Below are 17912 nucleotides of genomic sequence, written 5' to 3' on the forward strand. Positions count from 1 at the left end.
CTCTCTTGATGTAACTAGTTTGTCAATATGTTATGTAGTTGATTGGTTTATCATAAAAATGATGTTTTGTTGATTTCAGTTTTGTTATCTGACAGCAACCTTTAAATGCAACAGAAAAGACAAAACATGTGTGCTTAATGACATATTTGTTTTTGGCAAAGGCTTCCTTCCCAAATATTTCTATAATATAATATTTATGGTAAAAAAAAAACCCAACATAATGAATATATTTGTATGTGCAATTTATATAGTGTATTGTCATTGGTATGTAGGTAAACGAAACAATTCCCTATAAGTGATGTGAATTATAAAAAAGAAGTTCAGAAATTATGGCAAGCAAAATTTTAGTAGAATAAAACCTGAAAAACGTTGGAATATTGGTAAGTCCATAAAAAATGGAATATATTATGTGGATTTGTTTTATGTATCCCTATATCATCCACATTTGTATTTCACTTTCATATATTTATTTGACCAATGTTTTTGCTAATTTCATAGAATTTGTTGTTGCAAGAAGAGTAATCTATTTGTTTTTTGCTGATATCTTCAAGGTTATACTTGTAAGTTGGTTTACTAGCAGTTGATTTCTGATAGGTAGAGATAAAATGCAGCAGAGTCAAGGTCAAAACTGCAGGGTACAGATGTACCTAGCTAATATCCAAAGTCATTTTAATATTATAAGTCCTAATTTATCTAAGCATAGAGAAAGTTCCTTGGTGATTTAACAAACAATTTGTTTTTCCACATCAAGTAGTTAACTGTTTCCCTAAAAAAGTCAATCTTCATCAATGCAAACTTCAAAACTAAAAAGAAATTCAAGGAACATAAACCTTTGGTACAGTGGTGCATATTGTTTGAAAAAGGTCAAAATATAGTACTTGGTAAGCCCAAATAGATATAAGAAGATTGGTTTGAGCCTTATTCAAAGTCACAATTTGTAAAAGTAAACCATGATAGATCAAAGTATGGCCTTTAACACAGAGCCTTGGCTCACAGTCCAAACAGCAAGCTATAAAGGGCCCCACAATTGACTAGTGTAAAACCATTTAAACAGGAAAAACAGCAGTCTAATCTATATAAAAAACGAGAAAACCATTTCTTTTCCTCCAGAAAAGTAATTAAATATAGAATTAAGAAATTAATATGTTCAATTATAATTGCGATTGTTGGACAATTAACCCAAATAATAGAGATAACATAAAAACTTCTGAATTTACTGTAAGTGTTCCCTGTCTGACTTTTTAACTTTCTTTGTTGTTGTTTGCAATAAATATCTGTCTATAGCTAAAGGATCCCATCATAAACTAATTATTATCTTTTCATCTAATAACCCAAGGCGTACTTCACCTCTCAGAGACCAATTAGAAGAACAATTTTCACTTAAACGCTTCCTCCACAACCACTTTACCGTTAGTAATTAGGAAGGTATGTGTGTACTACCTACATATCTGTGATGTATCTAAGTAGGTACAAGTTTCTATTCCTGGTTCAGTGGTTTACATGTACTTACAGAATTCCTTGGTGTATACTAATAATTGGCATTAACAGACCAATAGCTATCAAACTTGTAAACTATATATTTAGGGGCCAGCTGAAGGACACCTACGGGTGCGGGAATTGTCGCTACATTGAAGACCTTCGGCTGTTGTCTGCTCTATGGTCGGGTTGTTGTCGCTTTGACACATTCCCCATTTCCTTTCTCAATTTTATTTTATATTATAATTTTGATACATTAGGCAAGACATTTTTCTGATTTCTTGAAAGCAATAATCTATACAGGAATTGAAGTGAATTATTGTCTTGAAAATAAAAGCTTAGTCTGATCTGATGTCAGCTTAACCCTTAGCAACTGAAATTTTTGGTTTGATCTTATGTTGTGCTGTTGCACTACTGTCCTGGATTAGCAAGGGTTGAGCAATCCAAAACCCAGCTGCATCCTTTATGTGCCAGCAGCTTGTCTTTCTTTGCCATCTGCCGTATTTATTTTTGTTAAATGTTGTAATATTAAATCAGGCCATCAATTTTTTTGTTTGAATTGGGTATATTTTCTTCAGCATAATTTTGCATCGGTGATGGGTTTTAAAAAGACCATACACTATAACGTTTTTGCGACTTACAAAAATAAATTGTCATTTTAAACCTGTTGACAGGAATCAAAAAGGTCATTGTTTTACCAACCTGGGGTACACTCTTAAACAGACTTTGATGTTGACAGTTAGAGGACTAAGTTAGAAGGAGTTTTCTTTGATTGGACTTTTGTTAGTAAACAGTTGTATATCTGAAGACTAAACTTCATAGCGTTAATGTGATTACGTATACTAGGAGCATCTTTGATACCTTCTTTATTACATATTGATGTTTTCTGCAAGATTGTTTATTACAATTTAATTTGGTTCTTCTATGATTTTATTTGTATGTTTAACATCTATAAAGATCCCAACTTTCTATTTACAAAAATAATCACATATTTACTATATCACTACATTCAAAAGATTTTTCGAAAGCTGAATACACAAAATTGTGCAAAATATCGTAACGTTTCAGCTCATCAAAGTCATGTTATAGACAATTGCGTTTTAAAAATGAACCATAACAGGTATATATAAGTTTGACCAGGTCTTGCCTTCCCATTAATACATAGTCAATTTATTCCGATTAACCTTCAAAATTACCAGATTTGATATAGGCTTCTGGATGATCAGGATCTTACATAAAAAGTGCACATTAGTCATGAGTCTTATCTTAAACCTCAAAAAGATCTGAGATTTTGAAATTTTGAAGTTCACAGTACCTGTGGAGAGATAGTGTAATCCGAATGCCATTTTTTTTTCTGGATTCTATGAGATTAACATTCATGGTACATTGGAATAAAGCCTTTGTTCTGAGTTTTACAGTTTTGTAAAACAACATGTTTCAATGGATGTCTGCTTTTCTTTAAACTGTATAGGAATTTGTTCAAGTTTTCCAATCTTGAAATAAGCTGTTGTGAAATTAATGAAAACAATTAGTTAATAGAATTTTATGTTCCAAACATTTTCAAATTTGAGAAGGATAATTAAGATATAATGGATCAGAATTAGAAAGTTTGGAGAAAAAAAAACATTTCTTCATGCAAATATAGACAAGGATTAGTACATTCTGATTATTAAGAGACTATATATAATAATGGCTGCATTGTCAGGCAGATCGCCATTCCATAAACTATCATACTTAAGGAGCAGGTTTGAAGAGGTATGTGGCGTCAAAATATCAATATACACAAGTAGATAATAAATTCTGAGGATGCAATTACAAGTATTTACTTCTGTGCATGCAGTCATCTTTAAGATCAATTTTATTCCCAGATTCTTCTTAACTGTTATATATTATGTTTTGTGGTAATTGCAAAATCGGTCACAAGGTTCCAAGACTTTACCAATTACCATCTGGAAATAGAAACTGTCTATTTGTTTAGTACTATTTTTCATTTTGATAGTAATTCTGTCCCCCATTTCAAGAGGTACCTTAACTCACGCAGGCTTAGGCAGGCAGATAATATTAAATATGTTGTGAGCAAGCCAACATTTGGTGCCACCAGTTAAGCAGGAACTGCTTTTAACCCTTCCAGAGTACCTGAGTTCAACAGAAGGGCCTGCTTTTTTTACACTTCCAGAGTACCCTCATTCAATCCTGAGATATGGTAGGATTAATGTTGCTCAATTTTAGGTTTTACTTTCTATTGTTCTTTGACAGCTGTTTTTCTTGTCCTAATTATTTTTGTTTACCATGGTTTTTTATTCTGGTCAAACCATTTATACAATTTTCATGTAATTTGTCCATCACAACAAATACAGAATAGTAAAAATGATATTTATAGTTATATAGGCTTCAACCTTTGAGTTCTAGCAGGTGTTATCTAAGGTCGGATGATCTGGGTCATTCTAGATTATGTCAATGTTTATATCTGTAACATCTGGACCTCCATTAAAGAGTAATTAGGTCTTGTGGCCAAATGATTATCTCATGATGGTATAGAACAAGGACTTGCAGATGCTCTTATTCTTCCAAATGGCTTGTAAATTGTTTTCTGGTAGCCTTGCTGACTGCTTTTAAACTTAAATGTAATTATTACCAAGGAGATAAGTCTTATTAATAATGGATAACTTTCAATTAATAGAAACAAACTTTGATATTTATTTGACATTTAGAGAAGAAAGCAATTTAGCATATACTATGGAAAAGAAGAGTATTGTCTATGAATTTAGCCAGATCTTTTCTCCAATTTTTGCAACATTTAGGGATTTTTTGCAAATTTTGGAATAGCAGATAGAAATATTTACATAATAAAAATGTGCTCCATCCCTCTTCTACATTCTGTATCAATTTTTTACTCTAAATTCAAATCACATTTTATTTTTTGATGAATCTTATTAATTTCCTGATATAATTCTTCCCACTATTATTACTCATAAATAGAAATATAAAAGTAAACAAAAACATTATCATAAATAACAACGATTATTCCCATTAGACTCTAAGATATGCATATTTCACATCTGTTTATGCATATTTCACGTCTGCTCAAGCTTCATTCATCTGTTTACAAAGAACAGGAATACCAGTGGTCAGATAACTAACGCCAGAAGTAGTCTGTCAGTAGCCATATGTACTGATAGATAAATTGTTGTTACAACTGTGTTTATCTCTATAGATAAACCAACAGTTCTGATATGCATGCTATAGATCTGTGTAAAAATAAAATTTATTACTCAAAATTCATGATAAGGAGATTATTGTACTTAGTGGCATCTTGTTATTACTTTAAGTGTAAAAGTATGAAAATAGCAACTTTTAATTTAGTTTGATCAATTATAATCAACTAAAAATGAGTAATCTGTGTAAAAATTTGTAAACATGACCAAATTTTTAATTGATTTTAATTAAATTACTCATCTTTTTGAAAAACATGCAAGTTATAATTGATGCACTGATGTATTCGTGATGAAAGGTTGATTTATCTTTTCTCTGACATCACTTTGTTTCACATTCTTATTGTTATGCATAATTAAATTAATCTAATTTCTGGTAAATTGTCAGGATAATTTGAATTCCATCCAATTTGATTATAAGAATTGAAATCAGTATTGCTTAGTGAAAGAATTATGTTCAACTAAAATTATAGTTTTAGCTTTTTATATTTTTTTAAAACATTTCTTAATGAGATTTTGATAAAATAGACCAATTCCGAAATAACTTTGCATTATCAAGGGAATGTTTCTGTTTTGGATGTTCTGATTGGTTGAAATATAGATATTAAAGGACATTGAGAGACTGTACTATTTAAAAAAAAAAATACTGAATTATCTCCCATTCTCAAAAAGACATTTTTGTTACATGAAGATGATGATTGAAAGATTAAGCATAAACATTGCTCTGATGAAGACAAATGACAACAAACTTGTTTCAACAGCATGAATATTCTTTTTTTTTTTAAATTGTCTAAATAGACATTAAGCAATCAATATAATATGAATAAAGGATATTAAATAAGAAATTGTTAGATAAGAAAACACATTTTGGTAAAATCAATCATAGTTTCTTGGGCAATGTATGTTTCTGCAGCTATCAAATCTCCTTATCTAGTTTGAAATGAAAAATATTTAAGAAAGTTTGAATATCTTCTGAAACTCTAGCGTCTAAAGTCTACAGGGGAATTCAGCAGTCCAGAAGAAATTTTGCACTTACTATATAAAATTTTCGCCAATTTAACAGACTTTCCAGGAAAAATTGCGATCTCAGACCTAAACTTTGTACTAATCAGGTACATTGCTTATGTAGGTTAAATCTGTTTTAAATAAATTAAACTTTGTATAAATCAGTTTATATAACATTCAAATAACACGGAAGGCAACTGTTGGCATTTGCCAAACTTGTTTTGAGAACTCTACTTATCGAACGGTGCCAAAAGTGAGAATAAAAACAAACGTTTTGGAGAGATTGAGAAGAGTAATGCATTACATTAACACTTGATTGTTGTCTAGGTAACTTATCGGTAATACAGGAATCTACCAAAATCTTCATTCCATGCTCTTGTCTAGAAAGACAGTATAATTAAATAACAATAATTAGTTGATCATTAGTAAAAAAGAGTGACTCAATATTATATGTTATATGTTAGTGTCAGGATATCTAGTTTATAACATTCCATTGGAAAGGAGAATTTCTAAAATTTGTTATTCCAGAGGAAGGTACCTAACACTTACAGGTAAATTATTATCAGGTTTGAAGGGGGAGTGTACTAGCTTGTACAAGGCATCATGCATGTTAGAGGTACACTTATTTTATCATATAGACCTAACAATCAGGATCTTCATAACTTAAGGTTTGCAATCAGATTTAAAATGTTTTGAAGATTCATTGCTTTGTAGTGAGTAAGTGAGTTATGCATAAGGTTATCTTCTCATTTGTAGGATCTAAGAGGGTTAAATATAAAAAATACTCACAATATTCAAAAAGCATTTTTTTTAGGAGAGGAATATTTCTATTGCCTGAAACTCAACATTAGACTATCTCCTCTAATCTGAACCATGTTTTGCATGTAAGAATCTTTTAATAAGTTTGGTTTTCTAATTTCAGGGTGAAAAATCCACCTCGAACAGATTTTTGAATAAAGAAGGAGACCAAAAAACAAGGACCATGCCTACCTACGACAACATTGATGATGAGGATGAACTCCACAAAATAGTAAGTGCATGTCCTTATACCCAAAAAAATTCTGTGATTATCAATATTTATGAATGATATAATTAAGGGCAAGAAAATCAGACAATGTTATACTGACAAAAAACATGATTTTGTAGCATTTAGAAATATTCCAATCCATTGACAGCATCATGTTTTAATATTGTAGCTACAAAACTACTTGGAGAAGAAAATTGCAGAAAGTGTGTATTGAAATATATATACCTGAAACATTTGAACAATTTTCTATAACCTTTGATACAACATGTACAATGTAGGTGCCTTTGACCTGGTTCCCTGCCAGAAAGACTTACAGCTTCATCATACCTCCTACATTACTTATGTCACCAGGATAACAGTACAATTACTCTCTTCTAATGTTACTGTGCTCTTCAAATAATTTATAAGCAGGTGATTGATCTGCAAATTATGAGCTAATTGTAGATTGTTTGTGACGTAAACTTGTTTTGTTGCATCCTAAGTGATATATTGGTATTGTCTTTGTTTTTCTGCTATCTGCACAAAATTCATTGGTGCTTGAGCACTGTATATTCAGAAATTTTCAGTATTTTTATTATTGGGAATTTTGAAAGGAAAAAAAAAGACTGGCATTTTACATTTTGATAGTATTTTAAAGAGGCTGTCCAAGTAAATATCAGGCAAATCCTATGATATGGGTGGCACAACATAATTTTTTTCCCACTGAAATTTTGGTTTCAATAAAATGTTTATATCATACGAAGGGTTTATATGTCAAAGATATTTTTGAATCAACAGTGGATGGCTCAGAAAATGATTTTAAAGTTAACTAACAATGCAACAAAATTTTGTACAAAATGAAGAGTTATCTCCCCTTTTCAATGAATTTTCAGTGCTTTCTATGTATTTTTTTTCTCTTAATTTGTTGCAGTTAATAAAAAAACTAAATTGAACTTTGAGAAAGAATGAATTTGTGATATGAAATAGATGAAAAAGTTTTGAAAACAAAATATGTCATGTGCCATCCACTGCCTGGTTTTTCCATGGACACCCTCTTAAAAAAAGTGTATGCAGAACTTTCGGTGAGCGACTAGAGGGATATTCAGACTCATGAATTGAAAAAAAAACCTGACAATGCCATGGCTTGGACAAACAGGCAACACAAGTGCACAAAATACAACAAAACTTAGCAACACGAACCCACCAAACATTGGTTGTGATCTCAGGTGCTTCAGAGAGTAAGCAGATCCTGTTCTACATGTTGCACCCATATTGTTGCTAATTTTAGTACAAACTCTGTCTTGTGTAACAGGAATTTCTGTCTCAAATTTAATACTATCTTAATATTAAACTCTCAATAATTAACAACAGAGTAACCTTATATCATGATGCAGGTTTTATTCAGAAAATCTGATTTCTTCGATGTGGCTAACCTCAATGACAGCCTCAATGTCATTGATAAGCTCAAGGTCATTACTGGTACCCCAATGTTTTTGTTTACTTTCCTTGATACCAACAAGATGATCAACTGTTTCTGTAATTATTTTGTAGGAATCAGTGATACTATGGTTTTCTAATTATGTTTGAAACCAAGCCAACAAACACAAGTTTATTTTTATGATTATTTAGGCATAAGTTTTCTTAATATTATTGCTTTATAATGTCAGATATATCAGTTTAATTCCAATACTTTCAAGTTGTGATTAAAATCAGCATGTGATAGGGTCATAGCTGTGAATACTCAATTACCAATACAAATTTTATGTCTTATGATGTGAAATTGTTTCTATTTTGAGCAAGAAGTAAACATTATTATCCTATCTGAACCCCAGCTTTAAAATTGCAGTTGTTCAAAAGTTTGTTCTAAGGACTGTCTGACCAAGTCATTTTTAACATGTATGAAAAAGCTAAGATCTTCATCCTTGTCCTTTGACCAAGAAAATCACAAGTAGTCGATGTCTCTCTTTGTCAGGTTACTGTTGATTCATTATTATTCGTTGGATAACAATTTTTGTGGATTTCATGGGTACAGGTGAACCACGAAAGTAAATTTCAACGAATAGCTCGTTTTCTATAGTCTTGTATGCAGACTTCGGCAAAACCACAAAAATGAATATCCACGAAAATGTAAGTTTTCCTTAATTCATGAAAATTGGTACCCATGAAAATAAATGAATCCACAGTAGATGTAATTTTATTTGATAGATGGACTGTTAACAAATAAAGGGTCATGGGCAATGAGATAAATAACAGGAGGGAATAAAAGCAATAGGTACTTCAGGGGCAGATCCGTCCATTTAAAAAGGGGGTTCCAACCATATGTCTGTATTTAAAAGCAATGATTGTCAAAAGATCCAGAGGGTCGGTACTTGCTGTACAAAATAGAGTTTGAATCAACCTCTTCTACATAAAAATCTTCAGTTAAAAAAAGACATACAATAGAGAAATCGTTCGATAAAAAATAATCCTGATTATTTGCACAAATTAGATTAGGTGTGGTGCTTTAATCATTAGCTAAATGTCAAATTTTATGTTGAATTCGTAATTCTGGCAAGATATTTTGTCAAGATACTGCTGCTGAAGAAGGCTCAGACATCAATACTTGGCATATATACAAAGTCTTTATACCCTCTCAATGTGTTGGTGAAGACAAGTGTTCTATCTCACAAGAATTATACCTGTAATTTAATATCATCTTAATAGCCATTACAACTACAATGTAATTATAATCCCTGACAATTACACAAGTATTAATTAGTTGAGATGTTCATCGCCAACATTTACAGTGATAAATATCTTAATGTTTACATGGATGAAGCTAAAGTTCAAATTTCCTGAATTCCTTTCTGTCTTTGCACTTTTGAGAGTAAAATTGAATTATTGCCACTTACTTTCTTTCTCCAAGTAATTTTGAAATATTTGTCACTGGACATTTAAGCAACCATCAATCAAACAATCTAAGTAAGTTTGAGTTTTCTTTTCCATATTTGAGGATATTTGATTAAGTTGGGAGTTTTGTCAAAATGGTGAAACTAAATTCTTTTTCTAGTATACAGCTTAGAACAGGCATTCTTCATATTGTTCTTCATATAAGACCATGGAATGTCATACCACCAGTGCACATGTACTAAAAGGAGCACTCCTAACACCTTATCCACCCACAAGAAAAAAGAAAAAAATAACCACTGCTATATGAGTGCCATGTACAACTGCTGACAGAAATATTAAGACATTTGTAAATGTATATTTGAATGATCTAAATACTATTTTACATACCAATGTAACATGAAAATACCTCTCATACCAACCCACCTCCTACATTAGGAATTCATTTTGTGTACTTTATAACACCAAACCTGACAAATATTTCAAATTCTAGGAATTATATATAGGAAAACAAGCACTTTTCCTACGTCTATCACTTGAAAAATAGTCTGTGACCTGTCACTTTGATTCCTGCATTAGACTCCATTCATGTAAAAAAAAATTGTATTGACCTTAATCTTTAACCTTTGATCTTCAATTCAGTAGATGTCACCCTTCTCAACAGCTGAATTTTGTGACCCAGCTTTACATTTTTTATGCCCCACCTACGATAGTAGAGGGGCATTATGTTTTCTGGTCTGTGCGTCCGTTCGTTCGTCCGTCTGTTTCGTTCGTCCGTTCGTTCGTCCGTCTGTCCCGCTTCAGGTTAAAGTTTTTGGTCGAGGTAGTTTTTGATGAAGTTGAAGTCCAATCGACTTCAAACTTGGTACACATGTTCCCTATGATATGATCTTTCTAATTTTAATGCCAAATTAGAGATTTTACCCCAATTTCACGGTCCACTGAACATAGAAAATGATAGTGCGAGTGGGGCATTTGTGTACTGAGGACACATTCTTGTTTTGTGTATTTCGTTTATGTGATGCAAAAAATTATTCTTTTGAATGCCTTTTCAGCTCAATTTTTCTGATTGGTAAAAAAATCAAAAAACAGATTGCTGTACTTTTATCTTATAAATTCACAGATATTTTAATCACTATGCAAAAATAATTTCAACATATTTTGGATTGCTAAGAATGTTTCACCCTTTTCCACATAGTGATTTTGATACAGATACAAAGTTTGAATGAGAATAGCAGACACACAAAATCAAAGTTTTTGCCAAAATTATTTTGTCAGCTAACGGTTTTGTTGGCTTAAGATACAAATAACTTATATGATCTAGTATGCAAAAGTTGCACACAATTACATATTACACAACAGTACAACAAATTAATACGTAAGAATTCACCAGTAATTTATCTTAATCAGTTTTTCTGTCCACTTCAATTAATTAAAGTTATCCCTCATATTTATAATGAATAGGGATACAAATTACTGATCAGCAAATGTTGAGCCCCATGACTTTAAATATTCCACAACAAGATATCTAAAAAAAACTATTTTTTCATTGATAATAGTAATTTTTTTATGACTACAAACAAGTTCTACACTTTCTATTGAAAAGTAAAATAGCAACAATTCTGAACTCCAAGGAGAATTAAAAACTAAAAGCCCTTTATGGATATCTAGTCTATTGAGCTGAGTGCATTCCTCTTATAAAGCCTTAAGAGAGACAAACTCCAATAGCTTTATATCATCCCAAACCGTAATCACATCGTTTTTTGTTAGGTTTTTGTCTGAGATTAATGTATACATTGACTTTTATTCTTATTGGGCTTAGAGGATTTTATTTGCAATAATTTTTTTTCTTGGAATTCCTTCTTTTACTCTTACGAAGTAAACATTTTAGAAATTCTTTTGTCGTATTGTGCATTTCTTTTGTCACTTTTGATTAGCTGAGATCCATTCATTGACATAAAGATTAATAGCAAAATGAAAGATGTTGGAACAGTCAATACAATTATTGATGCAGATGTAGTTTGTATTTGTTGGCAAATATAATATGAGGCAGGCATTACCTGTGAATGGGGACGAAGTTTGTTTAAATTATTTTTTTGTATTTTAAATATTTGTTAAAAAAAAAGATACGGAAATACCGTAACGTTTCCGATTTTGGTTCTGTTGTTGGGGATTTTACTTGTGACGTTATTTAAGTTATGACGTCATGTTCAATGTAAACAAAGAAACACAATGCATCAGATAGGCCTAACGTTTATTCATACCAAAGACAAAGAATGATTAAAAATGAAATATTGGTATTGTGTTCCTTGAGTTCCTATATTTTACTAGACTAATCAAAGTCTCACGACAACAAGACCGGAAGAAGGAAGTAGAGTTATGTGTTCTGCGCAGATTCGGAAATTAAAAAACACGACAAAAAAAAATTACGATTTTGAGTTCATTAGTACAATGAAAAATTCTGGAAATTTTCCCGATTTTTTTTTTAATTTTTTTTTTATTGAATTTTCTACTGTAATAGGGGACTTCGTCCCCATATAAATGCAAATGATAAACATTTCATCATAATTGGGGAAACATAAGCTGGCACAAGTAAGAAAGCATAATGAGTGAAGAAATAATATGTATAGTAAAACCTGTATATAAAGGCCACCCTCATAACCAGAGAAAACTTTTACATGTAATAAGTTTAAAATAAATAGGTATTACTACAGTGGGACATGAAGAGGGTAACCTAAAGGGAAGACTTTCTCTTTAAAGAGGTGACCTTTATAGCAGGTTTGTGACCATGGGTTTAAGGATTTATTTTATAAGGTAAATGAAAATGCATGAGCATTACACTAACTAAAAATTTCATACATTGCAATAAGATAACAACAAAAAATGATTAAGTGAATTAAAGGTTATTACATACATATTTGGTATGTTTTATTGTACTTTATAATAACTTTAAACAATTTATCTTTTACAGCTCAGTAAAACAGACGATTTTGATGAGAGAAAAAAGATACGAAACAGGATGAGAGAAATACGAGAGAAAAAATCAAGTAAGACAAAGTGGTATTAGGTTAGATTCACTTTCAGTAAAGGTAATAAAAGCACCGCACTATTGAGAATATTCTGAACCTGAAACTCATTTTATCCATGTTTTCCATTTACCAGTTTTTTTTAATCTAGTCAATTTCAAGATGAAAAAAATAGATAGAATTGATCATTTGCATCAAAATTGGTTAACATTGCATTAACAGTTAGATATAAACAGATTGTAATAGATTATTGTGTTAACACAGGTTGATAAGAATAAATTATTGTGTTAACAGAGATATTATCAATCCTATACTATGATTTTTCAAATAAAAAACTTTGAATATACAGAGGTGGATTTAGATGGTTTTTCAGGGGGCCTGGGCCCCCCTTTTCTTGGAAAAAGTTGGTTGATTATATAGGGAATCACTGAAGCATGACTGACGCAGACCCCTCTTAGGAAGTCAGTAGGCCCCCACTTATGAAAATTTCTGGATCCGCCACTGATATATGTTAACTTACTATCTTTGTTTTAACAGAGGAAATGGAGGTTAAGAGATTGCAACGAGAAAAAGACACAGAAGATATATTTAAAAGAAAATTTGCTGCTGCCGAAGCAGATCAGAAACGACAGGTAGCGGCATTTGAGATAGCAGCAAAGGAAACAAAAGCAGAACGAGAAAAAATTATGAATATTAAAGATGATTTGATAAAAGAACATTTAAGAGAGTCAGAAGAAGCTAAAAAGAAACAACTGGCGGCATTCGATAGAATCGCTAATAAAGGATCAGGTAGGTCAATATGACAACTTAGCATGTTCCATGATTTGGATGATGCTATTATAGGGATTCAAATAACTGAATCTGACCATTGAAAACTTGATTCAAGTCTCAAATATTTGAGGCAATATCAAGTTGGATCACAGTTTATGAGGGGTTTATGCTAGTGTATTGCTTTCCAACTGTACTCACCGGTACTTCAAACATTTCTAAACATATTAGCACTTTGCTTTCTGAGTGGCACATTTACTATTAAAAGGTGATTTCCATTTCACAGTACGATGGGGAAAAATGGAAATCAGCTTTCTATTTTTCTTTTGTCATTTCTTTGACAATTTCTAAAATCTTTTCCTATGTATGAGAAGCATTTAATTTCTAAAAAAAAAACTGAGAACAAGAAATTCACCCATAACAATATACCAAAACTATTTTCTTCATTTGATTACAGAAAAATAACCAAACAGTGCCTTTTAATGCTTGAATGTTAAACTAGTAATTCAGTTTTATGGATGCAAAAAATAATTGCCAATTCAGTTGTGGCTTCAGCTGATAATGCTGCAAAATTAAGAGCTGCTTAAAGCTGATAAAGCTGCTAATTCAAATGTTACTATTTGTTAACATAAAAGCTATATATAGTGCTTTGCTGAGAGGCAGTGCATTTATAAAAGTTAACTTTCATCAGTTCTGGTCAATGCCATTTATAAAAGCATTTGATATAAATTTGGCTGATAATTTGATTAAAGCCATGATGATGGCAAGTTATATAAAAAAATGCAAATAAAGCAGACAGTCTGGCTTAAACTTGTGGAACTATCAATCTGTCTGTGCACTGTTATTGCCAGTATGAACATATAATAAAGGAAAGATTTGTTTCTAAAATATATTTGCTGTTTCTTCAATTTGACTGAAATTTCATTCTTTCATCCTCCTTCATATGCATGATTGGTATATTAATTAAGGTGGTACCCAACACCTTGACTAAAATTAATTTGGCTCATTTAATTTTCATAAAATTTTGACAAAGTATCTGCTTTGACCCTTCGAAAAAAATATAAAAATTTCAGAAAATTTGAACCAATCACTTTCTCGGAAAAAAATGGTTGGATAGATAGCAGTTTGGCAAACACTAACTTTGATCATTTAGAAGCTTAATAGTTCCATTACAATACAATGTGATTAAAATGCTTAGCTGATTTTACAGAGTTATCTCCCTGTAGTGTTAGGTACCACCTTAAAAAACAAAAATTCAATAGAATACTAGGATCTGATTACCATAGATTCAATATTTACTTTGCAATTTTATATAAATGTGAATCTGTTTCATCTTTCTTTAATTTTTACCTTGTATAAATATTAAATGTAATTTTCAAACTTTCTATAATTGTTATTTCTCTACGATAAGTGTAAGTTGCTAGCTTTAATAGAATGCTTTCACTCACTTTCTAAACAATTAGCCATTTTAGAAAGATAGAAACGATGGGTTAACATTTATTCTGCTTCTTTGCACCAAATATTCTTTGACCTCTGATTGGTTAAAGTAGCTAAAAATAGGTCATACAAAAACTTATGTTTGATGCAAAAATCAATTGAAAAGAGCTATATTTGGAAAATGCAGGAATGCTTTAAAGAACAATATAAAGATCTAAATTACGGATAACATTTGGTCACACAAAATACATAATAGAAAAGAAGCAATACCTTTTGACTGATTACAAACATAAGTATATATGATATGAGTGTCAATAAAGGTATTGTGGTCATAAATCGAAATTAAAGCAGATATAGTTTTATGATAATAATACCCTTATGAATATCTCTCAGATGATCTTATACAATTTGGTGCAATTAAGTAGAATGCAAAAGCCCATATCTGAAATGGTAGATTTTCTGCTTCTTATCTCGCCTTTTGCTTCTTCGTTTAATCTAGCTGGCACAGTATCCTCACAAGCAGGATTTGGTGGGCAATCCTTCACGAAAACACCAGGTGAGGCACTGCATCTATATTGTTTATGAAATTGTTTGGTTTATAACTTGTTTTATTTTCAGTTTACTATTATTTTTTATATTTTTTTTCGAAATGTTGAATGCCTGCATTGTGTTATTGGTTATGTGAAAAAATTGAAATATTTTGTATGTTTTATTCCTATTTATAAAGTGTTTTCTTCGTTATCAAATTTGCACATATTGAGTCAACCCTTTTCATTAGACCATTGCTAGTTGTCACTTTTTTCTCAGAGTCATTGCTACTAATTAGGTACAAGCTGTCTCGGAATGAGTTCTTTAAATTTATGGTCACATAAAATCTTTCTTTTATCCAGCTGAATTTAAAACCTTTTTATTTACAGATTGTGGTAATTGTAGTTACAATTTTCCAATATGTCATACTAGAATTTCAGCATTTTGAAAGAACCTGAATGAAAAGGCACACTTTAAGAGCATATTTTGTCAGTCGAAATAGGGACCAGACTTCATCTTGTCAATCTGGCTGTTGATCTATCTGTTCAACAAAAACATTCTGTCATACTTTTCTCAGGTTTCTTAGAATCAGAATGACTTCATATTTGGTGAACAGCTTAACAGCAATTATTCTTTCAGACTCATGCTTCCGGATTGTAATTTCTATGAACTTATGACAATATATTCCTCTCATATTTCTCTAACACTACTGAACAGAATGACTTTATTTTTGGTCTGCAGCTCTATAGCGATCATTTCTGTTTTGTTTTCTCATCAAAATATCATTTTTCATTGTCATTAAAATGATTAACTGCATTTGATATATACCGTGTTGTTGATAAATTAACCTTGTTATGGGAACATGTATGTTTTATTAAAAAGTGTTTACAACATTAATTTTTTGTCATTAACTTCACTCCAAATGTTGCATATGTTATCATGAAATAATCATAATCCTCAGTTACATGTACAGTAAAACATAGTTGTTTTTGAAAAAATATTTTCATACAGATGTGATATTGTTTACATGTGTACTTATCTGATTAAAATACTGATCTTGTGTTTAAGCTTTGATTACAAGGAACTGACAACACTGTCACAACATACTACTTTTTGCTCTGACAATCATATTAACTTCAGCCATTGAAATTTTAGCCTTCAGATTTTTGAAGGTGTGTTTCATTATGACAAAACCAGAGGATCCCGAAAGGACTTGAAATTGAAAGTTAAACAGAGTGTTGTCAGATCCTTGTATGCAAAGCATTGCATATGATCTGTATTTTAATTAGATTGGGGAATTGTTGACATATGTTTAACAGTTGAAGTGAAAATTCTTACAAATGGTTTTTGGTGTTTGAAATTTAAAAAAAATGTTGTTGAACAATTTTCAACTTCATCAATAGTGAAATAGATACAATGCATGTGAAGTTTTGTTCTAGAACTCCATTGCAGTAACCTGTAAAATCAAATTAGATGTCTGTAGATTGCATGTTATAAACACTTTATTTTGTTATAAAGTTTGTTCTGCATTGTTTATTATGTATGATGTTGAATGCACTGATATGTTACCCATTCCTTTTACCCAAATTGTAGAGCAAGCAGCCAAATTTTTGAGCGACAAGCTAATAAATAATGGTACTCCAGTCATTGGAGGTAAAATAACTGTACGCACAGAATCCTGGAACAGTCAAGATGGTGTCACAAATAAATCAGAGAAAACCGAGAGTTGGGGAGGTAGCCATTTTTCTTTTTTTTTTCTTTCCAGCTTTATGTAGCTTATCTAGATGTTAATATTTCCTCAACTAACCTTATATGTTCTGGATTGTCTCCCTTGGTAGTGTTAAATTGGGTTTTCTCCCTTGGTAGTGTTTAATGTGGGTTTTCTCCCTTGATAGTGTTTATAATTGGGTTTTATAGCTCTTACATAAATTATTTTCCTATGTATTTTGACATTAAATTTGAACAGTTAAAATTATCTTAAAGGATGTAACATTTAGAATTTTGAATGGTTTATGCTTTAAACTTCTATTTGATGAAGAATTTTTGATAAATATTTGAACATTTATTTTAATAATGCAACTTTAGACAGTTCAATTGTTTATGCTTTAAACATTGAAATGAAAAACAGTTTAACCTGAAATTTACAAATTAATGTTAGTTTTTTATGTAATAGAATTTTACTTTGACTACAAGCAACCCTTAATTCTAGGCTTGGAAAAATTAATCCAAGTTATATTCATTATTAATCTTATTTCTGTCGTTATATTTCTCAATAATTATATATCCCCGATATGATATACCTTACTAATATCGTTTCAAATATATTGTAATATGCATGTCTTGGTATATATTTGTGTGTAGCATGTTGTTATATATCGGTAACTTTTGTATGCATTACTAACTGTATATTGATGTTGTATTAATATGTAGATATTGTATAAGTGTAACAAATATTGTATATTATTTTTCAATAGAAATAAACAGACCTTGGTTTATTTGCTGTGTGATTTGGTTCAAACTGTCCTTGAGTTCATATTGTTGCTTGTGTTTGTTAACACAAATGTTAGT

The 17912-nt window shown here is 30.9% G+C and overlaps 1 protein-coding gene across 12 annotated transcripts in view; it reads left to right on the forward strand.

The window, feature by feature from the left end:
* The window catches only part of LOC143075549 (uncharacterized), a 127177-nt gene that overhangs the window by 99490 nt on the left and 9775 nt on the right, over window positions 1–17912 (forward strand). For 7 of the 12 annotated variants that reach the window (XR_012978343.1, XM_076251008.1, XM_076251013.1 and 4 more), the window contains 5 exons: window positions 6616–6723; window positions 12557–12632; window positions 13149–13400; window positions 15316–15372; window positions 16938–17078. Coding sequence is in view for 11 of the 12 variants with exons in the window: in XM_076251008.1 (XP_076107123.1) it covers window positions 6616–6723; window positions 12557–12632; window positions 13149–13400; window positions 15316–15372; window positions 16938–17078 (634 nt within the window). In the remaining variant the exon portion in view is untranslated. The remainder of the gene's footprint in view (window positions 1–6615; window positions 6724–12556; window positions 12633–13148; window positions 13401–15315; window positions 15373–16937; window positions 17079–17912) is intronic. The other 5 variants (XM_076251014.1, XM_076251015.1, XM_076251016.1 and 2 more) reach the window with 3 other exon arrangements.

This window comes from Mytilus galloprovincialis, chromosome 5 (genome assembly GCF_965363235.1).
Source record: "Mytilus galloprovincialis chromosome 5, xbMytGall1.hap1.1, whole genome shotgun sequence".
NCBI classification, from domain to species: Eukaryota; Metazoa; Mollusca; class Bivalvia; order Mytilida; family Mytilidae; genus Mytilus; species Mytilus galloprovincialis.